The 26,811-nt window shown below is 45.5% G+C and overlaps 1 protein-coding gene across 1 annotated transcript in view; it reads right to left on the bottom strand.

The window, feature by feature from the left end:
* The window catches only part of LOC111977916 (latent-transforming growth factor beta-binding protein 1-like), a 129,966-nt gene that overhangs the window by 78,786 nt on the left and 24,369 nt on the right, over positions 1-26,811 (bottom strand). Inside the window, 2 exon segments of the mRNA XM_070448489.1 lie at positions 3,633-3,800; positions 17,169-17,302. Coding sequence (XP_070304590.1) covers positions 3,633-3,800; positions 17,169-17,302 — 302 coding nt within the window.

Here is a 26,811-nt window from a genome sequence, read left to right as displayed (position 1 = left end):
TCCCCACCAAACTTTACAATTGGCACTATGCATTGGGGCAGGTAGTGTTCTCCTGGCATCCGCCAAACCCAGATTCACCCGTCAGACTTCCAGATGGTGAAGCGTGATTCATCACTTCAGAGAACGTGTTTCCAATGCTCCAGAGTCCAATGGTGGCAAGCTTTACAACACTCCAGCCAACGTTTGGCATTCTGCATGGTGATCTTAGGATTGTGTGCGGCTGCTTGGCCATTTCATGAAGCTCCCGACAAACAGTTCTTGTGTTGACGTTGCTTCCAGAGGCAGTTTGGAACTTAGTAGTGAGTGATGCAACCAAGGACAGACAATTTTTACCTTGCTACGGGCTTCCGCAGTCGACGGTCCCGTTCTGTGAGCTTGTGTGGCCTACCACTTCGCGGCTGAGCTATTATTGCTCCTAAACGTTTCCACTTCACAATAACAGCACTTACAGTTGACCGGGGCAGCTCTAACAGTGCAGAAATTTGAGGAACTTACTTGTTGGAAAGGTGGCATCCTATGACGAAGTCACGTTGAAAGTCGCTGAGCTCTTCAGTAGCGGCCATTCTACTGCCAATGTTTGTCTATGGAGATTGCATGGCTGTGTACAGGTGTGACTGAACTAGCTGAATCCACAAATTTGAAGGGATGTCCACATACTTTGGCCATGTCGTGTATTTGTAGAGGTGCTGTATGAAGAAAAGGGGTAAAGGAATATATAAAATGCTTCCCTCCATCTCACCTCCATCTTGAGTTCAATCGAGTACAGGTTTAACTGAATGAACAACAGAGACAGATTGCAAAATAGAATTATATGAAATAGTTTGGGATATGGCCTTGTCTCTGAGGAATGCAGTTTGAAGGAAGTCGCTAACTAACGCTAGTTAGCATTGGCTCGCAAAACTACCTCTAACTTCCTTCATACTGGACACAAAGACATACAAATGGTATCCATCAGTTCCTCTGATTCTGCCAAAATCCCGAACTATCTTTTTAAGGGAAGTACAGCTGGTGGTGGTGGGAGGTGGATGGTTGTCGAAAACTGTTGCTGAAAAACAGCAAATATGAGAGAACATGGGGAAGTTGACATATAAACTCATTTACACTCATTGGTTGAGAGAGAGGAAAGTGATAATTGCAAGAGTAAGCCCATAGGCTAATCACCAAGCGTGTGGAAAGTGAATTACTGTACAGTGCTTATAGGTTAAAGGTCAGTAGGTGAATGACATGGTTCATAGGAACTTATCCCCCATAGAATACTGTGACAGTGGAGAGAGACAGAGAAGAGGGGTCGAAAAGAGTATGACAAGGTTGAGAGAGACAGAAATAGAGAGAGAGAGAGAGAGAGAGAGAGAGAGAGAGAGAGAATGCGAGGGAGAAATGTTATTCCGTTATCAGTAAGGAGCTGATATGGAAACTGAACGAGACCGTTATATAATCTGCCAGCCAGTAGACTGTACAGTAGTAAACTATGCAGCTGAGTCCTTCTCTCTTTCCACATACAAGTCTAGTGGAGTTGGACTGTAGGAGAGTTGAGGGGCTGTCTCCATCGGCGACAGAGGGTAATATGGCAGCCCAAAACCACCAGGCCTCCAGCCCTGAGCGCTGACTAGGCAGGGCAGCAACCCAAAAAGAAATGGGGAGAAAATGAGGCTGCTGCTGCTTGTAAATCAGACAGATGCTTAAAATCACCGGCAGGTTTTTCCCCCCTCATCTCAACGCCTTTGTTTTCCCAAATCCAACCCACATCATCAAATTGTTCCTATCATATTCTCAAAGGATGTATTGTGTTTTAATTGCACAAAATGTCGTAAGAACAGCACAGTTCAACCCACCACTATGATCTAACCCTCTTTCCACAGGACTGTAAAATACATTTTTCCTTTGCAGAGCCTCCAACAGGCATTTAGTGCCGTGTTAAGTGGGTAAAAAGTACAGTTGCAACTCGCCCTGGATAAATGAGTCACAAATCACAAAACAACTTAAGCTTGTTATGGGCTTGGTAAGCGTCTTAATTAGCCAACACCCTGTAGCAAGCAGGGACACGTCCCCCCCTTTTCTTATTATGAAGCAACACTCTCCCTCCTCCTCCTTCTTTCTCATCACTCAGGTATGATCAACAAACATGGGATTTATTCCATCTCTGCTGCTGGAGATGGGCCCGCACACTGTAAATAAAACTTTGCTCTCCTTTTTCTGGGCTCTAGTCTGTGCTACTTAATAGCTCTCTTGGCTCTGAGCATGTAGGGAAGAGCCGGCCTGGGACAGACTGCATGCCTCGACGGGTACATTAGGCTGATACTACGCCAGGTGCTCTCATTTAAAGAGACAGTCACACGGACAGAGCAACGCTCTAGACTGCAGATCTGCACAAAGTGCAGGAAAAGGCAAGTTATGCTGCTACATTTGCATGCACTTTACAACATGATATAGGCATTTAGTGATGATTAAAGTAAGTATCTTGAACCACAAAATGAGTAACAAATCAATTGGTATTGGTCACGTACACATATTTAGCAGATGTTGCGGATGTAGCGAAATGCTTGTGTTCCTAGCTCCAACAGTGTAGTAGTATCTAACAATGAACAACAATACACACACATCTAAAAGTAAAAGAATGGAGTTAAGAAATATATAAATATTAGGACGATCAATGTCGGAGTGGCATTGACTAAAATACAGTAGAATAGAATACAGTATATACATATCAGATGAGTAAAGCAGTATGTAAACATTATTAAAGTCACAGAAGCAGAGCGAGCGCTCTCCTATCTGTGTTTGCTGCTGAGTCAGACAGGAATTAGTTTTCTTTGGGTTTTCCCACATGCCTGTGTCAAGAGCAAGAGGCAACATACAGTGGTGAGCTCCGTATAAGGATTGAAACAGATTAACATACTAGACTTTTTCAGGGTCTGTGCAACACATTAAGGAACGCCCACCTTTTGTGCTCCTGTATTGGAACAGTCACTTTGATATTCTGTTTTGCGTATAGCAGGGTTCCCCAACTGGCAGCCCGCGGGCCCAATTTGGTCCGCGAATGGTTTTATTTGGCCCCCCCAAGTTTTCTGAGCAAAACTGTTTTATAAAAATATATTTTTTTATTATTTATAATTTTCATTGTTGGACATCAAATACTGTAAAAACACCAGGATATCATCTCCAAGTGATTTACATTTTGGAAATCTGTTTCCAAGTATTCCCACGGATAATAGAGTTCGTATGAAAATGTAAGCAAGGTTTGAAATTATTATGTTTTAGTCAAATTTGATATCTGTTTGGGCTTCTTGCGGTCAATTTGCAGTCTACAGATGATTTGTGATTATATTCTGGCTCCCTGCGGCTGAATCCAGTTGATAATCCCTGGTATATAGCATGTAAATCAGATACTACACGTTTATGCAGGAAAATACAGTGTCGGCACATAATGTTAACATCAATCATCAAAATAGTTTAACCCCTCATACAGAACGCAGATCGTGCGCACACGCACCAACACACACAACATAATAAACCACCCTGAAGCCGGATGCTTTCTACCGCATTAAGCACCAGACAAGACAGCGACCACATTGGATGAACACAGGACGGAAGCAGATGGGGAGGGGTGATGATAAGTTGGACCAGAGATCACTCACCTACTCTGAAGTTGGGGGCAGTGAGGGTGTCCGCGGCATGGCCGTTCTCACTGACGATGGTGGTGGTGTTGCCCAGCTCACAGTTGTTCTGGCACCGCCCCCCTGTGCAGGTCACTTTGCAGATGGTGGGAGTGAAGACCACCTTGATCCGTCCCGTGTGGTTCCCCACTGCCAGTCGGGACGCACAGCACACCATCAGAAAGAAGAGGGAAGGGAGGGAGAGTCTAGTCAGTCTTGTATCCATTGGTTAGTTAGTAACACCTTGAGTGGCCTGTCACAGACGATCACGAACAAAGAGTTCAGTCAAAACAATAACTGAAAGGACTGTTGTCCTCTCTATTCACATATACCCCTGTTGTGTCTCTCTTTTCCCCTTTTATCTTTCTCTTTCATTCCCTCTCTCTCTCGCTCCCACTGCTTCTAAATCCGGTGGCGTCTCTGAAACATGAGGAGGGAAAGAGAAAAAACAGAGGGAGAGAGCTCAGCAAACAAAACTCTGGGATGCACTCCAATTCTTCATCAAAAGTCAAGTTGCCTGAGAGGTGGGTATTGGCAGATCACAATGCCATGCTTTATTCCAAGACGGACAACGAGTGGGCATGGCAGTGTAGTCGGCCCTGGTTTCTCTGCCTTCCCCCCTCCCTCTTCTTATTTCTCTCTCTCACTTTCTCCCTCCCTTTCTTTCCTGTCTCCCACCTAGCAAATGTTCTAGGACTTTGGCACCTCTGTCTGAAAGAAAGTTCTCCCAAAATGCTTTGCTGTGTCTCTTCCTAAGATCACCTCCTCTCTCTCTCCCTCTCTGCACTTTAGGATGAAGTCACAGGCTACCCACTGCACTGAGATAGAAACTACCAGGCTGCCCGTCCACCCATTCGCCTATCCTCTCCCCTCCCTCACCACCAAACCCAGCCCTCATATCAGACAGACAGAGAAAGAGAGAGGGAGGGAGAGAGAGAGAGAGAGAAGGAGACTAGCGAGACAGAGAGAAGAGTATTGATCACAAACATCTGTACGAGGTCTACCGCATCCCTTCCCAGACTACCCTCCTCCAACCTTTCCCCTTCTACTTTTCTGCATTCAGTGACACAAGTCTTTATAGAAAGTTCCTCAGCTCCCCTTCCTTTTTCTCTCCCATTCACATCTTCCTTTTCCCATCACCAACGTCTCGCTCTACGTCCTGTCTTAACTTCTGCATGCCCCCCCCCCCCCATCCAAACTTCCCCAAAACCCCAGACTCCTGAGCTCAACATTTCGTCTGCGGCTGTCAGCTGTTCACACCAGACAGAGCAGAGATGCAGGGAGCATGGCCAAGGGGAGAGAGGGCTTTTTCTCTAAACCAGAAAGCAGGCAAAACCACTGGATTACAGGCTTTTGGGCTGCCTAAATATTTGCTATAAGATGAAGAAAAAAAAGATGTCGACATAAAGGGGAACTAATATGATGTAGTCAAAAGCCAAGGACTAATAGACAGTTGGTTTTAAACGTGAGCCAACTGTATTATATACATAATAGACATAGTATTTAAAAGACGAGTTTAGAAAGTCTATTTTGCCAAATGTCATTTCCAAGTAGAAGGACGGAGCGCCATTCCCATGTAGGAAGGAGCATTGCTCTGACTGATGCTGGCATGGGAGAGCTGATGGGGGAAAGGTCTGCTTTAACAACCTTCTCTGCTCCTTTAAGACCCTGTAGACATCAGGCTCCACTCAGCCTCTGGCTCCTGGTCTCGGTCCTACACATGAAAACCGTCAACCTCTCCATCAAACTGCCGCTGCCTACTGAAAGGTCCTGCGTTCTTTACCTACAGTATACTCCCCCGTGTCACACCAGGGCTTTCTGTGTCTGCTATACTGCGCCATCGCTCCAGACTACGCAGAGTTCGGCCAGCGGAGTGTCCCTTTTTAGACATCGCCTCTCACGTCGCTCAGTCTCTCTGCACTCTAGCGTTCACTGTATTACGCCGGTTTGCCTCCATCCCCTCATCGCACCGTGACCCAAAAACGTACTGGTTTCTATCTGGGGGCTGAGCATTCATTTGGCCGTTACCTCCCAGTAGTTTGTAGCTCTTGACTTTCTGTGGTTTCTGGGTCATTAAGCTACTACCACAACCACGTTCATTCAGAGAAGGCCTGGGTGTCACCGCTGACAGGGGGTATAGAGATGTATAGACAGGAGAAGCCTTGGAAACAGATCACATTCCCTAGCACATAGAGATCTATAGAAGGCCCTGCTGTTGTCTGACAGCACCCCCCCCCCCCCCCCCCCCCCCACAACATGTTCAACACATGCCTTAACTACTCTGACACAGCTTGGAGTCCCTGGCCTCAACAGTGGATAAAACATGTCCGTCTTCATCCCTCTATCCCTCTTCTGCCTCCATAAGTGTACGTTAGCAGATCCTTCGCACGGCACGGTACACTTCGCCAGCTCTGTGGAGCGGCTCTGTGGAGCATATGGAGAGAGAAGCTGGAGGGCGTCTCAGACAGAACGCAGACATCAACAGCATGGAAGACGCAGGGGACGCAAGAGGAAGGGGCTGAGAACACACAGGGTAGGCTAGACTGGAGGGATGTGGGGGGGGGGGGGGGGGGAGAAAGCGAGTCTGCAAGAAAAAAATATGGTCTTCTTTGAGCTCCCCCGGTGGACCTCTACGGGTCCAATGTTTCCCTGTATGGGGTCGAAGACAGCAGTCTTTGAAGCCAAACATGTAGCCTTCCAACGCGGCGATCTACAGCTTAGAGCGGGAGCGTAGTTTGTCTGTCTGTGTGGGAGAGCTGAGGGACAGCGGCCGGCGGGGAGAATGGCTTTCCCAGACAAGGCACCATAGCTAGCTGCTGACAGTCTGTCTTTGGGTGGGACAGGGCTGACAGGAAGGCTGCAGGACCAGCGATTTAGGAGCACAAACATTCTGCCCTGTCTGCTACTCCAACAGTCAGGTAGCACACCAACACCACCCACCGGCTAAAGCCAACAGTGACATCCCTACCAATTTGGAGCTGAAGGCCTGAGGCGCCATTCATTGACATAGGCAGGTATCTACTGTAAGTGTTTCGCAAGATGGAGTAAAGCTTTTTGTGCCTTGACTCTTTTTTAATGGGTGGGAGGCAGGGGCAGGGGGCAGGGGGCAGGGGGCAGGGGGCAGGGGTTATATTGTGCCCTTGTACAGGTGCATTCCTTTCCCTTTTAAGACCTCTACTGTGTCTTAGAGATGTGCAGTTTGTGAACAACTCATTATTTTTGAATGACTCTTTTTACTGACTCAAGAGTCATGATTCGCTCATTTCACTTGTTCGTTTGACCTGGGATTAATACGCCCTCCTCCGGCTTAGCGGCTCTGGATACGTGCTCCAAGCAACTAATGCTGCAGGCAGCAGAAAAAGACATGTTCGAACTGATCATTGATCGCATGGTGCAAGAATGAATGCAATTCATTGATTATTGAATGTTATTGATGTACAGCTCAACAAACTCAAACTCGAGAACTAATCGTTTAAGGGGCTGCAAATGATATTGTGCTTATCTCCCTCGCTGCAGTCAAGCATTGTGTTCTGCCATGACTAGTCCACAATGTAGTCCAGTTGCGGCCCCAAAGACATCGTTTCAAAGTTAAAGAATCAATCATTTTTATGCCTACCAATCAAAACTGTACATTGTTTGAATCACACTTTTAAAAGTCTCAGTCACAAATGACAGCCCCTATAGTGAACGAGAGGCTTGTAGAATCATGACTCTTTCTTGTTCATCAGTATGGGGTCCTGCTTCCTCTGGGCATTACTAAACCAAATTAAAGAAATTAGTCAAAGTATTAATTTTTTTAACAGAAAGAGTTGAAAAAATCTGAGTCAGTAAAAAGAGCCGAACTTCGCATCGCTACTGTATTTCCCCTCTCGTCCCATCTTTCCGTCTCCCCTCCTCACCATCTACGTTTCGCTCTCTCTTCTCTCTGATGTCTGGACATATCCCTGATGGTCCCACACTGGAGCTGTATGAGAGTGGACTGAGGTTATTTGTAGCTCTGTGGCCAGGCTGGGGCTGGCTGAGGAGCCACACGGGCCCCAGAGGGGAGAGGGAGGAAGACGCAGACAGACTCACAGAGACCAGCGGAAGCTGTTGTGTCTGCAGACTGCTCCATTTATAGCACAGAGACTGTCTGGGTAGACGGCCATGGAGCCATTCACTTTCAGGTCAGCAAATGACTTACTTACCTAAGCAGACGTCCCCTGGGAAGTCTAACAGGAGGTTAAAATATGTATATCCTCTGCCAACACAGTAGAGAGTATACCTCTAGGTGTACATCATATCAGATGTACAGTATAACCTTAAATACATACCATGAGACGGGAAATCATCATGAAATCCTCCAAGCCACTACACTTCCAACCACAAGCCATGCACTATTCATGTATCTCACTTTCAAAAGCCATTTGACTGTTCGGCCACATCGTAAAGTGTGAATGGAAGATAATGTGTCTTCCATGAAGGGGCCGCAAGGCTATTCAGTGGGGGGCTTTAAGAGGAGCAGATAACAGCTATTCAACAGCTCAGCACACTGGAGATGGCCTCTCCCATTCATATCAGTCTGTCACACTTGTTGTTTCAGCAATTGAGGGGTTCTCTGTTGGATGACACAGTGTATCACCTTGCTCTGTCATTCAATTTTCTCTCCCACTCCCTTCCTTTATCTGAAATTGCCCACTGAAAATGAGGCTAATAATTCATTTTAGACAGAGCCGAGCAGCAGGCAATGCTTAACTCTTTATGCCATTACCGCTGGGGCTGCAATTTGAAAAAATCCCATTGCTGCCCAACTTCAAGCTCCAGTTACAGCAGACGTGAGTGTGTGTGTGTGTGAGTGTGTGTACTGTTTATGCCCATAAGGAACAATTGCTGCCTTTTATCCATTTAGATGAAATAACTGATGAGTAAGACAATGTATTTACCATGCAAAGACTTATCTGACTAGAGGCAGCTGACAATGTGACAGATGTTTATATATAGATCCCATCTAAAGACTAACATACCATCTTAAATGTTTCAATGGCGCCGGAGCAGATGGCTGCAGTTTTATGGGCTCCTAATCAATTGCGCTGTTGTGTGTGTTTTTTCGCATTATTTGTAACTTATTTTGTACATAATGTTTCTGTCACCGTCTCTTATGACCGAAAAGAGCTTCTGGATATCAGGACAGTGTAGTGGAGCAGGTTGTCCACATCCCCAATAAACTATCAGGGTACAAACACACTAAGACAGTCATGAAGAGGGCACGACTATGCCTATTCAGGAGACTGAAAAGATGTGGCATGGGTCCTCAGATCCTCAAAAAGCTCTTCAGCTGCACCATCGGGAGCATCCTGACTGGTTGCATCACCGCCTGGTATGGAAACTGCTTGGCCTCAGACCAGTACATCACTGGGGCCAAGCTTCCTGCCATCCAGGACCTCTATACCAGGCAGTGTCAGAGGAAGGCCCTAAAAATTGCCAAAGACTCTAGCCACCCTAGTCACTCCAGCCACTCTCTGCTTCCGCACGGCAAGCGGTACCGGAGCGCCAAGTCTAGGTCCAAAAGGCTTCTTAACAGCTTCTCCCCCAATCGATAAGACTCCTGAACAGCTAATCAAATGGCTACCCGAACTATTTGAATTGACTCCCCCCCCATTTTATACTGCTGCTACACTGTTTATTATCGATGCATAGTCACTTTACCTACATGTACATATTACCTTAATTACCTCGACTAACATGTGCCCCCGCACATTGACTCTGTACCGGTACCACTTGTATATAGCCTCATTACTGTTATTTTATTGTTGCTCTTTAATTATTTGTTATATTTCTCTTTTGTTCTTTTTTTTTTTTGTTTTTTTTTTTTTTTTACTTCAGTTTATTTTTGTAAATACTTAACACTTATTTTTCTTAAAACTGCATTGTTCTACACCTGTTGTATTTGGCACGTGACAAATAAAATGTGATTTGATTGATGATTTGATGTTATTTTCCTCGCCATAAATTAAATCTCCAATTACCATAAACAATCTGGCTTTATAATTCAACCATAGCATATCATTTTCTCAAATTGGCAGATATTTTATCTAACTAAATAAAGAGCATATAAACTTGAATGCACCTTCCACACAGTGATTGGGATACCATCAGTGCAACCCCTCCCCCTCCCTACTGGCAACACCCTATCCCCCAGCCCCTACCCCCGAACTCCCCAATTAGGCTATGTGTGTTTTTATATGACTCTGTTGACACAGAGTACAGCAGGAACCCATTCCACAGAGGGAGAGCGGGCTACTGCATAGCGCTGAAATCGCACTGGCTCCCGTAACGTGAGAAATGGGAGCCGCCCAAACCCCATGCTAAAATAATGACAGGCTGACCTAACTAAAGCGTCACTACAGTGTCCGTTTGGCAGTGATTAATGGTTGGCCCGATAAATCTCCAGCCCTGAAATAACAAACAGGCCAGTGTAATTGGCTCAGCTGGATCTGCTGACACTAGCTGGTGTCGTGCGGTCTGCTCAAAGAGTAAAGAGAGAGAGAGAGAGAGAGAGAGAGAGAGAGGGAGAGAGAGAGAGAGAGGGAGAGAGAGAGAGAGAGACTGTCACCCTGTCACGGAATTTTCCAAACCTCGGGTTCAGTCGTCCCCAGTCTCTGCCCCGTGCCAGCAAAGCTGTGCCTGGGAGAGCTCAGGAATTTTAAAACCGAGCCGACGACACTTTTAATAAAAAATATAATTAATTTGTGAAATAACATCTTTAAAGTGTTTGAGGACTTTGCTTACCGCCACAGAACCAATGGTTGGCAAAATGCAGGAAAGGCCTCAGACTCACAAAATCATCACTTCGTGAATACTAGCTGATTTAAGAGCAGAGGTTTGTGACAATATAGTGCTGCCCTATGAGTAAAGATGACTGTTTCTTAGCTTATTTTGCACATCATAAAGTCACCTGGTGTTTCAGGTGCACATCCAAAGCTTCCAAAGACTTAAATTCCATACATCTGTGGTTAGAGCTTCAATAAAGCCATCTGTCAGTACAGTACAGTAGCTAACCTTCCTGTTAAAAACCTTCTCTCTTTAACCCTCTCACTGGGCCTGTGAGAGACACAAACTTTGTAGCCTTTTACTGATGAGGTAGGAATCCATCAGCCCTTCTCAGTGGCATAGGGCACTTCACACCTATGTGTTAGGGACCAGTTTGCCAGGGAAATCAGTCAGCTGACCAGGGCCAGCCAATCACTGGCTCTCCCTGCTGGTGGTAATAGACACCCATTCCTGCTTGTCCTTTAGTTGCTTCCAGGAGGGCAGGGTTAAGAAGGTCGCTGTAAACTACTGTCCTCCACTACAACTCATAACTGGACGTTCCTTAAGGGACAAGCCTTCCCTCCAATCAAATCCAAGTTTATTGGTTGTGTACACAAATTTGCAGACGTTATCGCAGGTGCAGCAAAATGCTTGTGTCTCTAGCTCCAACAGTGCAGTAATACCTAGCACATTTTTTGAATACACACATAATCCAGAAAAAAAATAATAAGTTATATAGGATGAGGAATGACTAAAATACAGTATATACATATAAAGTGGGTGAAACAGTATGTAAACATTATTAAAGTGACCAGTGTTCAATGACTAGAACAGTGACCAAGTTTCAGGGCAGGGTACTGGGCAGAGGCCGGCTAGTGGTGACTGTTTAACAGTCTGATGGCCTGGAGATAGAAGCTGTTTATCAGTCTCTCAGTCCCAACTTTAATGCACCTGTACGGTCTATGCCTTCTAGATGGTAGCGGGGTGAACAGGCCGTGGCTTGGGTGGCTGAAGTCCTAGAGGGCAGGCAGTGTGCCCCTGGTGATGTACTGTGCTGACCGCACCACTCTCTGGAGAGCCCTGCGGTTTCAGACAGTGCAATTGCCGTACCAGGCGGTGATACAGCCCGACAGGATGCTCTCAATGGTGCATCTGTAGAAGTTTGTGAGGGTTTTAGGGGCCGAGTCAAATTTCTTCAGCCTCCTGAGGTGCATCACTGAACATGAAAGAGAACTTTGTTATGATTCATGTGTATATTTGATCTGTTATAGGTTGCTATTGCTTTGTTAGTATATGCTTACATTCCTTGTGTATACGTCAGGATTGTCTCCCATGTCACATACTTCACACACTCTGCCCCTTTGGCATAGTTCTGTATACCTTTATGTTCAGGCCATGAGATAAAGGCCGCATTTATTGTAGCTGGGGATTTTAACAAAGCAAATTTGAGGAAAACGCTACCGAAGTTCTATCAACACATTGACTGTAGTACTCACTTAGGAAAAGCACTAGATCACTGCTACTCGCCTTTTCGAGATGCCTACAAGGCCCTCCACCGCCCTCCCTTCGGGCAAATCAGATTACGATTCCATTTTGGTCCTCCCTTCCCATAAGCAGAAACTCAAATTGGAAGTACCCGTGCTAAGGTCTATTCAACGCTGGTCTGACCAATTGGAATCCATGCTTCAGGATTGTTTTGATCACGCGGACTAGGATAGGTTCCGGGTAGCCTCTGAGAATAACACTGACGCTTACACAGACACGGTAACTGAGTTCATCAGGAAGTGTATATGGGATGTTATTCCCACTGTGGCTATTAAAACCTACCCAAACCAGAAACCGTGGATAGATGGCAGCATTCGTGCAAAACTGAAAGCGCGAACCACCACATTTGCCAGCAGCATACCACCCTGCATACCACTGCTGGCTTGCTTCTGAAGCTAAGCAGGGTTGGTCCTGGTCAGTCCCTGGATGGGAGACCAGGTGCTGCTGGAAGTGGTGTTGGAGGGCCAGTAGGAGGCACTCTTTCCTCTGGTCTAAACAAAGATCCCAATGCCCCAGGGCAGTGATTGGGGACACTGCTCTGTGTAGGGTGCCGTCTTTCGGATGGGACGATAAACGGGTGTCCTGACTCTCTGAGGTCATTAAAGATCCCATGGCACTTATCGTAAGAGTAGGGGAGTTAACCCCGGTGTCCTGGCTAAATTCCCAATCTGNTGACTCTCTGAGGTCATTAAAGATCCCATGGCACTTATCGTAAGAGTAGGGGAGTTAACCCCGGTGTCCTGGCTAAATTCCCAATCTGGCCCTCTACCATCACGGTCACCTAATAATCCCCAGTTTACAATTGGCTCATTCATCCCCCTCCTCTCCCCTGTAACTATTCCCCAGGTCGTTGCTGCAAATGAGAACGTGTTCTCAGTCAACTTACCTGGTAAAATAACGGTAAAATAAAAAATAAAAAAATAAAAAATTTAACCATGGCAATGTGACTGGGAATATGGTTGAATAAAGACAGTGTAGTTATTACCTAAGTAAGGCAATCAAACAGGCAAAACGTCACTACAGAGACAAAGTGGAGTTGCAATTCAACGGCTCAGACACACGACGTATGTGGCAGGGTCTACAGACAATCACTGACTACAAAGGGAAAACCAGCCACGTCGCGGACACCGACATCTTGCTTCCAGACAACCTAAACACCTTCTTCGCCCGCTTTGAGAATAATACAGTGCCACTGACGCGGCCCGCTACCAAGGACTGTGGGCTCTCCTTCTCTGTGGCCGATGTAAGATATTTAAGTGTATTAACCCTCGCAAGGCTGCTGGCCCAGACGGCATCCCTAGCCGCGTATTCAAAGCATGTGCAGACCAGCTGGCTGGAGTGTTTACGAACATATTCAATCTCTCTCTATCCCAGTCTGCTGTTCCCACTTGCTTCAAGATGTCCATCAAAGGTAACTGAATTAAATGACTATCGCCCCGTGACATTCACTTCTGTCATCATGAAGTGCTTTGAGAGGCTAGTTAAGGATCATATCACCTCTACCTTACCTGACACCCTAGACCCACTTCAATTTGCTTACCGCCCCAATAGTGACACATTGGTGTGGCTGGCTTACGGGTTAAGTGGGCATTGTGTCAAGAAGAGGTGTGTCTTGGTTGGGTTGTGTTTCAGAGGACGCACGGTTCTTGAACTTCACCTCTCCCGAGTCCGTACGGGAGTTGCAGCGATGAGACAGACTGTAACTACCAATTGGATACCAGAAAATTGGGGATAAATAAATAAAAAAGAATGATGTTCATTCCCTATAGCTAGCCTTCAACACCATAGTACCCTCTAAGCTCATCATTAAGCCCTCACCTCCTCCCTGTTTGCGGTCTCGTCATTGTTGGTAGTCAGACCTACTACTGTTGTGCCCTGGTTCTGAACCCCGCCCTGTGCAACTGGGTCCTGGACTTCCTGACGGGCCGCCTCCAGGTGGTGAAGGTAGGAAACAACACCTAAACTTCGCTGATCCTCAACACAGGGGCCCCACAAGGCTGCATGCTCCGCCCCCTCCTGTACTCCCTGTTCACCCATGACTGCGTGGCCACGCACGCCTCCAACTCAATCATCAAGTTTGCAGACGACACAACAGTAGTAGGTCTGACTACCAACAATGACGAGACCGGAAACAGGGAGGAGGTGACGGCCCTGGCAGTGGGGCCCTGGGAAAAAATTGTCTCTAAACGTCAAACAAAATGAAGGTGCTGATCGTGGACTTCAGGACACAGCAGAGTGAGCACGCCCCTATCCACATCGACAGAACCGCAGTGGAGACGATGGAAAGCTTCAAGTTCCTCGGCGTACACATCACTGACAATCTGAAATGGTCCACCCACACAAACAGTGTGGTGAAGAAGGCGCAACAGAGCCTCTTCAACCTCAGGAGGCTGAAGAAATTCGGCTTGGCCACTAAGACCCTCAGAAACTTTTACAGATGCACAATTGAGAGCATCCAGTCGAGCTGTATCACCGCCTAGTACAGCAACTGCACTGCCCACAACCGCAGGGCTCTCCAGAGGGTGGTGCAGTCTGCCCAATGCATCACTGGGGGCAGATTGCCTGCCCTCCAGGACAGCTACAGCACCCGATGTCACAATAAGGCCAAAAGGATTACCCAGGACATCAACCACCCGAGCCACTGCTTGTTCACCCCGCTATATTCATTTTTTCCCCACCTTTATTTAACTAGGCAAGTCAATTAAGAACAAATTATTATTTATAATGACGGCCTACACCGGCCAAACCCGGACGATGCTGGGCCAATTGTGCACTACCCTATGGGACTACCAATCACGGCCGGTTGTGATACAGCCTGGATTCGAAACAGGGTGTCTGTACTGAGATGCAGTGCTTTAGACCGCTGCGACACTCGGGAGCCCAAGGTGCATCAAAGCTGGGACCATAGAGACTGAAAAACAGCTTCTATCTCAAGGCCATCAGACTATTAAATAGCCATCACTAGCCGGCTACCACCCGGATACTTAACCCTGCACCTTAGAGGCTGCTGCCCTATATACAGTTGAAGTCGGAAGTTTACATACACCTTATCCAAATACTTTTTTCACAATTCCTGACATTTAATCCTAGTAAAAATTCCCTGTCTTAGGTCAGTTAGGATCACCACTTTATTTTAAGAATGTAAAATGTCAGAATAATAGCAGAGAGAATGATTTATTTCAGCTTTTATTTCTTCCATCACATTCCCAGTGGGTCAGAAGTTTACATACACTCAATTAGTATTTGGTAGCATTGCCTTTACATTGTTTAACTTGGGTCAAACACTTTGGGTAGCCTTCCACAAGCTTCCCACAATAAGTTGGGTGAATTTTGGCCCATTCCTCCTGTAACTGAATCAGGTTTGTAGGCCTCCTTGCTCGCACATGCTTTTTCAGTTCTGCCCACATATTTTCTATAGGCTTGAGGTCAGGGCTTTGTGATGGCCAATCCAATACCTTGACTTTGTTGTCCTTAAGCCATTTTGCCATAACTTTGGAAGTATGCTTGGGGTCATTGGCCATTTGGAAGACCCATTTGCGACCAAGCTTTAACTTCCTGACCAATGTCTTGAGATGTTGCTTCAATATATCCACATAATTTTCCTGCCTCATGATTCCATCTATTTTGTGAAGTGCACCAGTCCCTCCTGCAGCAAAGCACCCCCACAACATGATGCTGCCAACCCCGTGCTTCACGGTTGGGATGGTGTTCTTCAGCTTGCATGAATCCCACTTTTTCCTCCAAACATAACAATAGTCATTATGGCCCACCAGTTCTATTTTTGTTTCATCAGACCAGAGGACATTTCTCCAAAAAGTACAATCTTTGTCCCCATGCGCACTTGCTGAGCGGCCTTTCAGGTTATGTCAATATAGGACTTGTTTTACTGTGGATATAGATACTTTTGTACCTGTTTCCTCCAGCATCTTCACAAGGTCCTTTGCTGTTGTTCTGGGATTGATTTGCACTTTTCGCATCAAAATTACGTTCATCTCTAGGAGACAGAACGCGTCTCCTTCCTGAGCGGTATGACGGCTGCATGGTCCCATGGTGTTTATACTTGCGTACTATTGTTTGTACAGATGAACGTGGTACCTTCAGGTGTTTGGAAATTGCCCCCAAGGATTAACCAGACTTGTGGAGGTCTACAATTTTCTCCAGAGGTCTTTGCTGATTTCTTTTGATTTTCCGATGATGTCAAGCAAAGAGGCACTGAGTTTGAAGGTATGTCTTGAAATACATCCACAGGTACACCTCCAATTGACTCAAATGATGTCAATTAGCCTATCAGAAGCTTCTAAAGTCATGACATCATTTTCTGAAATTTCCCAAGCTGTTTAAAGGCACAGTCAACTTACTGTATGTAAACGTCTGACCCACTGGAATTGTGACACAGTGAATTATAAGTGAAATAATCTGTCTGTAAACAATTGTTGGAAAAATTACTTATGTCATGCACAAAGTAGATGTCCTAACCGACTTACCAAAACTATAGTTTGTTAACAAGAAATGTGTGGAGTGGTTGAAAAACGAGTTTTAATGACTCCAAGTGTATGTAAACTTCCGACTTCAACTGTACTACTGTGTGCTATTACCTATAGCCCTGCTAGCTCCCACTGTACATATTGTATACTATGCTAGTCACTAATTGCATCCTGTTTTATACTGCCTCTGCTATTATAGCCCATACTACAGCATGATACCAGTTGTCTTTTGTAGCCTGTTCACCTGCATTACTACTCTGTAGCATGTTAGCTTACTAGCCCCTGTGTATTACTGAATATTTATTACCAGACAATAATATTTCCATGCTAGCACCGCTAACACTACTATAGCCATTACTATCATGTGCTAGCCCATTGCTATGCCATTGCTGCTTTGTATATATTGCATCACTCCTATTACTACTGTGTAGCCAACACTGCTACCACGCTGTTGTAATATATATATATTCCCTGTTCCTTCTGTCCTACAGAAAACCACTATCACTTTCACTGATTCTATTCCTCTTCCTGTTTGCTGTGTGGTAATAAAGTGTGGATTGTATTTCTGTCCTCTAAACGGGACCCTGGGACAGCACCTCTTTCGGAAACTACCACATGGTGGCGCTCTTTTCCAGTTCTTATGGAGCTTAGGTTAAGTTAATACAGTAACAGGATGGGGTAAAGGAGGTGGGCTACTCACCGTGGATGGGGTTGTGTCCCACTGTCAGGGGAATGGGTCTGTCAGGCTGATGCTGGACATGTGTCTGGGTGTGTGTGGTTTGTGTGTGGTAGTACTTGGGCTTCCGGACAAACTGCTGGCTACCAGGCTGGATTCTGTAAGGGAGAAGAAAAAAACCTGTCAAACACTGTAAAGAACAATTTAATCTATGTACATAATCCACTGTGTTCACGTCCTTGAAATAATACATGAACAATTAAACTCAGCACAAAAAGAAACGTCCTCTCACTGTCAACTGTGTTTATTTTCAGCAAAATTAACATGTGTAAATATTTGTATGAACATAACAAGATTCAACAACTGAGACATAAACTGAACAAGTTCCACAGACATGTGACTAACAGAAACCTGTCCCTGAACAAAGGGGGGGGGGTCAAAATCAAAAGTAACAGTCAGTATCTGGTGTGGCCACCAGCTGCATTAAGTACTGCAGTGCATCTCCTCTTCATGGACTGCACCAGATTTGCCAGTTCTTGCTGTGAGATGTTACCCCACTCTTACACCAAGGCACCTGCAAGTTCCCGGACATTTCTGGGGGGAATGGCCCTAGCCCTCACCCTCCAATCCATCAGGTCCCAGACGTGCTCAATGGGATTGAGATCAGGGCTCTTCGCCATGGCAGAACACTGACATTCCTGTCTTGCAGGAAATCACGCACAGAACGAGCAGAACGGCTGGTGGCATTGACATGCTGGAGGGTCATGTCAGGATGAGCCTGCAGGAAGGTTACCAAATGAGGGAGGAGGATGTCTTCCCTGTAATGTACAGCGTGGAGATTGCCTGCAATGACAACAAGCTCAGTCCGATGATGCTGTGACACACCGCCCCAGACCATGACGGACCCTCCACCTCCAAATCGATCCCGCTCCAAAGCACTGGCCTCGGTGTAACGCTCATTCCTTCAATGATAAACGCAAATCCGACCATCACCCCTGGTGAGACAAAACCGCGACTCGTCAGTGAAGTGCACTTTTTGCCAGTCCTGTCTGGTCCAGCGACGGTGGGTTTGTGCCCATAGGCGACGTTGTTGCCGGTGATGTTTAAAACATTTTTTATTTAACTAGGCAAGTCAGTTAAGAACAACTTCTTATTTTCAATGACGGCCTAGGAACAGTGGGTTAACTGCCTTGTTCAGGGGAAGAACGACAGATTTTTACCTTGTCAGCTCAGGGATTCGATCTTGCAACCTTTCAGTTACTAGTCCAACGCTCTAACCACTAGGCTACCTGCCGGTGAGGACCTGCCTTACAACAGGCCTACAAGCCCTCAGTCCAGCCTCTCTCAGCCTATTGCGGACAGTCTGAGCACTGATGGAGGGATTGTGTGTTCCTGGTGTAACCCGGGCAGTTGTTGTTGCCATCCTGTACCTGTCCCGCAGGTGTGATGTTCGGATGTACCGATCCTGCGCAGGTGTTGTTACACGTGGTCTGCCACTGCAGAGGAACGATCAGCTGTCCGTCCTGTCTTCCTGTAGCGCTGTCTTAGGCGTCTCACAGTACAGACATTGCAATTTATTGCCCTGGCCACATCGGCAGTCCTCATGCCTCCTTGCAGCATGCCTAAGGCACATTTACACAGATGACAGGGACCCTGGGCATATTTCTTTTGGTGCTTTTCAGAGTCAGTAGAAAGGCCTCTTTAGTGTCCTAAGTTTTCATAACTGTGACCTTAATTGGCTACCGTCTGTAAGCTGTTAGTGTCTTAACGACCGTTCCACAGGGGCATGTTCATTAATTGTTTATTGTTCATTGAACAAGCATGGGAAACAGTGTTTCAACCCTTTCCAATGAAGATCTGTGAAGTTATTGGATTTTTACGAATTATCTTTGAAAGACAGGGTCCTGAAAAAGGGACGTTTCTTTTTGTTGCTCCCAAGGCGAAGATTATGGGGGGGCGGGGGGGGCTACGGGACTTAAATCTTGGCGTCAGTCATCTTATGTCCTCCCACTAAGGGAGAGGGACATGAGACAAAGCACCGGCCAGAAACCCAGAAAATGAACCTAACCGAATCTCCCCCAGTGAGACGGGTGAGGAAACCCAGACACATCCTCAACACTGGAAGAGGGAGGGGAGAGAGGAAGGGGTCGGAGCTGGTCCAAAACAACGAGACCACCCTGTAGTCCCCCTGACAAGGCCCAATCAAACATGACAGACAGAGTGAAAGGACAACAGGGTGTGGTTGGCAAGGGGGTATGGAGAGCAGAATTGGGGGTGAGTGGGCAAGGAGAGGAGGGTGAGGATAACGTAAGAGTTGAAGTAGAACAAAACCCTCCAAAAGCAGCCCTGCAAAGCCTCTCTACTAACCACTCTGCTAAATGTCCCTCAGTCCAAATGAAATGTGACTTGTTTACACGGGAGGAAGAGAAATCTGGTAATCTGGTGCAGGGCTGCTGAGCGAGACAGCAGTAGTAGAGGTTTTTTCTTCACAGCATAACCGTATAAAATTGTCAGCTGCCAAACTAAAACCACTCAGACAGGTCTGGGTCATGGTAACAGAGGACAAAGGACAAAAATACATTTATTTTTGACAGGAGAGAAAAGAGCACAACAATATGGGTGGTGTTGAGAGCCGTTTGTAAATGGTTTATAAAGGGGGAGGATAAAGAGACAAAACATTGGAGACGGTCAGACTTATCAGAGCACTGAACAATCTTCATATGGAGACAACAATGTACTGGCCGAGGAATAGCTTACAATTAACAGTGGCATAGCCAAGTCCCCATTTCCATAAAAAATGTATGTAATTAAAATGTCATTTGAACAGCTAGCTAGAAGCCTCCCTCAAGCTACTGCAATAAGTACTGTATATACATCTAACATAAAATAAACACACTTGTGACAGACTCGTCCTCCACACACAGACACACACACCCGCACACATACAATGAAGTTGTCACTCAAGGCCACCTGTGGCTGTGACCTTGACCTTGACTGTTGACCCCTTTTGTGATCATCTCATCTCATGCAGTCCATCTCAACAGGGCCTCTACTCACTCTCTCTGTGCTAATTAGACCGGGCTCTGCCTGCCACCACAACCACCATGTGTGACATGTAGCCCCTCATCACGTTCACAACAGACAACAGAGACTGTGTCAGGAAGAAAAGAAAAAGAGGATATTGTGATGACAAATGCCAGTGTCAATTACTGTGAGTAAACTCCTCCCATTCATCTTCTCCCCTTCCATTCCTCCCTCTCCCTAATGCACACTCACAGACTATCAAACAATGGAACTTCAAGGAATCTGGCTGGGTTTCATCTTTTGTTTGATCCTATGGGGGGTGGTGGCGGGGTGTTGGGGGGGGCATCAGGGGCTGAACAACAGCAGTAAGGCTTCTCATGTGCCTGCTTTCATCCCCCCCCCCCCCCTATCTCCACCTCCAACTTACTGGGTGAGTGTTGTTTAACCTCTGCAGTCTTTCATGTACCAGTACAGTCATGGTGAGGTAGACTGTCACAACAAACCAATACTTGGGTTTCTTTGCTACAAGACCGTGAGTTGTAAACCAAAGCCTCTCACTGTCAAATGCAAGCATGGCCCACAGGCTACATTATGCATGGATGGTTATATAGCTATTTGCCATTTTCTGTTATTAACTGTTTATGGGTTTCTATGTGATGCCGTTTTATTGGCTGTAATTCCAGTATCTGACATTCCTTTATGGTCCCCTGGGGGCAGAAACCAAACACCTACAGCTCATACAGTACATTCCTCCCGTTATAAAATAATTATCGGGCCTATATATAGACTATCCGGTATGCTTGCGACTGCATCTATGTGGATTAGCTAGGATAAGGTTGGTTTTATGTAGGAGCAAAACTAAGTGGACGCACCCGTCTTCTCCCATTGGCAACTGTAGAATGGAAGCATTGTTGTGGGATGTGTTGTTGATAGTGGCCCAACATGCATTCTATACCAAAATGAAGAAATTAGGAAGAGTTTACAAGAGATGCAGACTCAGACGAATCTCAAAAGAGGACAGAAAGAGGGTAGGGGAAAAGGAGTTTATGGTAGGGGAGAAAGACAGAGAGAGGCTCACTGCCAGAAAGATTCAAATACAAAAAAAAGAACGAGAGGGTGAGAATGGAATTTAATTGAGAGAGAGAGAGAGAGAGAGAGAGAGAGAGAGAGAGAGAGAGAGAGAGAGAGAGAGAGAGAGAGAGAGAGGGACTACAGGGTGTATTTCACAATAGTCCTCAGTTGTCTTTCTCTCCTGTCTCTCTTTCCAAATGCCCTGCGGTGATCTAATCTGCAGCGTCTGCCATGCTCTAACGCCTGCCTGATGCAATGTGTTGGAACAAAGGAGAAACATATTCCAGCCCCCCGGTTACATCACAGCCCTGCTTGGAGAGCAGACTAAAAAGTGACAGTAATTCTCCCCTTTATTGGAGGGAACATGGCAAAATCAACCCTCAGACAACAGGACAGACATTGGAGAGTCCATTTACCTCCATGCAGAATGGACAACCTGTATTTTATCTTCTGGTGTCTTGTTGACATAGTTTGGTTTCATTGGAGTTCAGAGGGAGTGAGAGGACAGACTATGGGGTAAATGTGCACTTTGGCCTAACTTGCCATCCTGAAACCATGCGCTTGCCTAATCTAAGTTGTCTGTGAGAGATATTTTACGGGTCACCAACCAACCAGATTCTGTGCCACCCAGGGCTCCGAAAGACTTTTCCCAGGGTTACCCTCAACAAAGACAAAGAAACCTTTACGTTTATTTCCCCAGCAATAAAACCTAGCGGCTTTCTTTCCCCCGATTTTTTTATGTGACGGGAACACTTGCAGTAAATACTGGGAGATATGTGTTAAGCTCTTCCACATGCTCCTATTTGGCCCATTGACTTTAGCAAAAAGTTCAGCTCTTACCCTAACCGTCTCCAACATATCAATTAGCTCCACTGAGAAACACTGAGAAACACAGAGGAGGATTACATCAATTCATTTGAAGTTGTTTGAAAAAGATTGTGTGCCGTACAAGGTCGCCTTAGTCGATCTTCGACACAAGCTACTTATCAAAATAATAAAACGTTGAGGTCGATTAAACTGCTCTACTTTAAAAAGAGGCACAGTAACGCAAAAAAAACATTGAAAATCTTTTGAGATTAGATGGTACTATCAGTTCACAGCTGCTTATCAGGTTTACTGTTAAGGGACATGCCAATTGAATGGGCCGTATAGGCCTTCAGCGTACCACCCACCAACTCTCCTTTCTCCTCTACCACAGGTGTAAAGGTTCTGTTGTATCATTCCTAATATACAAGACCATAACTCACTTAGTCTGGCTAGCCAAGCTTCAGTTGGGCTCAAGCAGAAGAAAAACAACTGTGAAAACATACAGAACATCTTAAAAATGTGGGAACATTTTTACAATCAAGGTTGTATTTTTACCAGACCCATGAATAAAATGCCTACTCACTGTACAGAAGGTTACGATGGGCTACTATTCTTGTAAAGTTCCCCCTGAACTCACTAACTTCAACAAACCCAAGGAGCATGGAGGGGATTCTTGGCCTTGAGACATCATCAAAACACTGGGGCGTGTTTCAAACAATTTGCAGGACAAATGATTTCCCTGTAGGGAGAGGGACTGATGGGTGCTTGCCATTTTTTTTCTCTCCTAGAGATGTGGTTTTCCTGCACATGAAGACTTGAGGAATGCTGGTGTGGAACGAGTTCTGAGGCCAGTTGGCAGGTTGCGAGCTTCTCACAGACGACATCCATCAAAGCAGAGATTTGTCATGTTATCCCCTGATTGAGGGGACTGCTGGTCTCGGCCTCTCTCTCAGCTGTGATTGGTGAGGGGATACCTGTGTCTCCCCCTCCATCTACACTGCCTACCACAACACCACCAAGGTGTTTTTCTGAGGACTTCTGACAGGAGTCTGGAGACGGACAAGCCAACCCACCCAAATGGAGGCTTACTTCTCATACATTTCTACAGCTACGGCTTAAAAAAGGAGACTGGGTTGTATTTCTAGACAAAACCAACAAGCTAGAGAACCTAAAGAGTTCAGCACCTGTGCAGGACTGCTTCAAGACATCTCCCCTCACAAAAATGATCAACGAAGACAACATGCAGAAACATTATTGTGTCTGGGGCTGTAAGGATGCAAATACACAGGGGACCATCCTTTTGCGTAGTTGAAGTTCGGAAATAATAAGTATATGAGTATATTTTTCAATAAATCACTGCCAACTTAGATGGTACGTTTGTAAAAACACAGCATACTTGTGGGAGTCTTATTACATTTCAGTATATACTCTGCAACTCTAAACAAGCACTATCAAATAACATTGGCCTCCTAAACTCTTACCTTGCAGTAAGACTGCACCTACAGAGGACTAGAGAGCCATTAAAGATGTAAGGATGATTAGGTCAGAACTGGCATTGATAGAACTGAGGGCAACATATTCCCTAAGCTGAAGCTGAAGCTGCAGCACCCCCAGTCAGCGAGTCCTCCGGTCTATCCCTGTCTGTCCCCCACTGTAGTGGCATCTGCATCCTTTTGAGTTGCTATTGAGCTTCAGTTTGTGTAATGACACAGCTTGCCAGAGAGTAAGATAAGGACACCACAATGTCAACTGTTGACTCATGTGGTGGCAAACAGAGTGATAACCACTCACTGTCAATCAAGACAGATGAATTGTAAACTCTCAAATCGATGAGGACAGTTCAACAATGATGGTCCACGTCTACTAGATGATGACAAGTCATTTTAGAGGGGAGGTGCCTTTGATGCAGCCAAAGAGTGCGTCAGAGGGCTGCTGCTGGAGTGTCCACGTCCCTCTGGGCCGAGTGATAGCAGGTAAAAAGGGGGCTACAGTGAAATTGCTCACTGTAAGGTCTGAATTTAATGCCTCATTAAAAACCACAATAAAGGGACTGCAGCATCGCTCAGCAGCCCCAGAAACCCTGGGGGAATTATTCATCGTAGCAGTTAAATTTTAAAAAATGGGCGCAATAAAGACTGCATAGATGGCTATCCAAATAGATTTTCTACACTCAATTTTCTTCTTCTTTGGTGAGACTTTTTGAGGTTGCATGCATTGTGACCTCTAGCCAGCATGGGCCTTGTGTCATTTAGCGTTGAAGTGTGGTGAAAATCGGCCGTAAATCTATTTCAGCCGGTTCTTCTGGCGAGCATGGGCGTAAAAATAAATGTCAATCTGAATAGATCTATCTATACTCCTCTGTTTGGCCAGCTGCTAGCTTCGGGAAAAGCCTGGCAATTCCATCGTCTAATATTTAAACTCCAAATGGAGGGGTGGGATATGATTGCCCAAGGGCTGGTTAGAGGCATATTTCACATCATTTATCTTTCCAAATAGGTCAATTATATACAGTGGGCCCATCTACTGAGTGTGTAAATGCCAGAGCTTGCCTGCAGTCACATGGGGCATGTGCTCCGAATTCTGATCATGCAGTATGACTTTATTCAAGATAAGCAGCTTATCTCTGCTTAATCCCAGCGATAGAAACGCTGAAAGTCCCAGGGATGGAAACGCTCAATGTCCCATGGAGATTGCTAAAATGAAATCCAAAGGATTCTCTGGTGTTAACAACACACAACATAATGACTGATGAGCATTTCTCTCTTTACAAACACATCAATTCAGTGCTAAATGAAAGGGAGCTAAATAAGTCATCTGAAATAGATTTTACATTGTAAATGGCTCCACACAAACTGGGAAAATACCCTGAAAAAAAAACTTTATATCAGGAAAAGAGGATTTCTGAGGGGGGAATGACTCCTTTAAAATCCCCTACAATGGGGGAATGCAAATAAAAATGAAAGCATTTCTGTCTAGATTCACATTGAATATAAAATCCCCTAATAATCTCTTACGTCAGTCTTGACCACATTAACGCAAATTCCACTCTTTTACACCAGAAACCTGGCAGGGTCCAAGCAGATAATCTGCATTTAAGTTGAGGGGAAATGAAATGAGAGAGGCTTTCTTCATCTTTACAAGACATGACTGATACATTTCAAAGGCTAGATAGTCCTGGCCTTTCCAAGAATAATTATTGTTTAAGGAGCACCAGGTGAGATTACCAGGCTTCCAACAATCATGCGCTGGGAAACCTGAGAGGGGACAATCTGTTACATGGGCAGTCTCTTTCCTCTTCCAGTAGGAAGTCATGGCCAGGGAGGAGAGAGCATTCCACTACCTCAACCCAATGGCTGCCTATTAAAAGGCAATTTCACACGCAACTGTGAATGCATACCACTGGGACTGGAGGGGGAATACCACCCATTAAATAAAAAAATGAACAGAGGGCAAAGTTCACCCTGCATAAAAGAGCTAATATTTACACTGGTGGTCTAATGAGAGCTGGGACATGTATGAGGAAGCCCAAAGTTCTCTAGGATGGGCAAGGTCACAGGAAGAGCAGGTTTCTGTTGATGTTCCATCTGAGAGCTCAGTGGAGGAGTCATGTGGGGTTGAAGGTTGAAAGTATAGGCCAAGGCTCTTCCTGTCTGATTGGCAGTCTATGTGCTGGGATCCCAGTCCACACCGGGGCTCGAGGCAGGCCACAGTACGTGGTAATAGAAAGAGGACTGTTGGGTGAGGTGAGGGACAGGAGGAACAGTCATTCGGCACACGGCTCATATCATAGCCCATCCACAGGCCCCCTGGCACAGTATAAATAAACAGAATGTGATAGCCTTGTAAATAGCCACCTCTTTCCACCACCGCTTCTTAAATAGCCATTCTGTTTTCGTATGTGAATACATGTGCACGTCTGTGTATGAGAGAGTGAGTAAGTGAGAAAGTTTGTTTGATGTCTCTGTGTGAGTGCTTTATGAATGTGAATATGCCTGTGTATGTGAGTGAATACTAGTATGTCCAGTAAATATGTATATGTGAGTGAATACTAGGGTTGAATATTTTCCTGGTATTTTACAAATGTTCCATCCCGAGAATAAATAACTTTTCTCCCGGGTAACCCGGTATTTCAAAACCGGAAGTGTCATTGAAAAGTATTATAAAGCATATAAATAGACTTATAAGCCTGATGCTACCTGATCCTGATGAGTCATTAAAGGAAAGGGGCAGATACACATTAAATACATTTTATGAACACTATATTAAAGACATTTAATGAGCCCAAGCCCAAAAATGGCCAAATAATTGTGCCGTTATCCAATACATATATGATATAGGCTACTGCACATTACGCACAACAGAAAAACATAAAAGCCCATAGATGTAGCTAGCTATATGCTCGTTTGGGTAAATGAATGAAACTAGCTCCAGTTTGCTAATCTTTTTGAGTGTGAACTGTATTACTGTACTGTATTGTATTATACTGTATTATATGGACGGGAATTACGCACATCTTTCAAACCATGATAAAGCATTCCAAGATGCCATAGCAGTCAGACGTCCTTTGTCCTCGTCTTGTCGTGTCCCGTGTATATATATATTTACATCTTGTCTTATCGGCTATCGGACAATTTTCTTGGGCCACTATAACTACAACTATTTTGCCAATTGGATTGGTCCCCTCTACCACACGGAACCCCACTAATCTACTGACGGAAACACACGAGGTGGCTAAAAACAGACCTCCATCCTCTCCCAGCTTGCT

This window comes from Salvelinus sp. IW2-2015, linkage group LG18, assembly GCF_002910315.2.
Source record: "Salvelinus sp. IW2-2015 linkage group LG18, ASM291031v2, whole genome shotgun sequence".
NCBI lineage: Eukaryota > Metazoa > Chordata > Actinopteri > Salmoniformes > Salmonidae > Salvelinus > Salvelinus sp. IW2-2015.
Note: the sequence above shows the minus strand (reverse complement) of the source record. Positions and strands in the feature narration are given on the sequence as shown.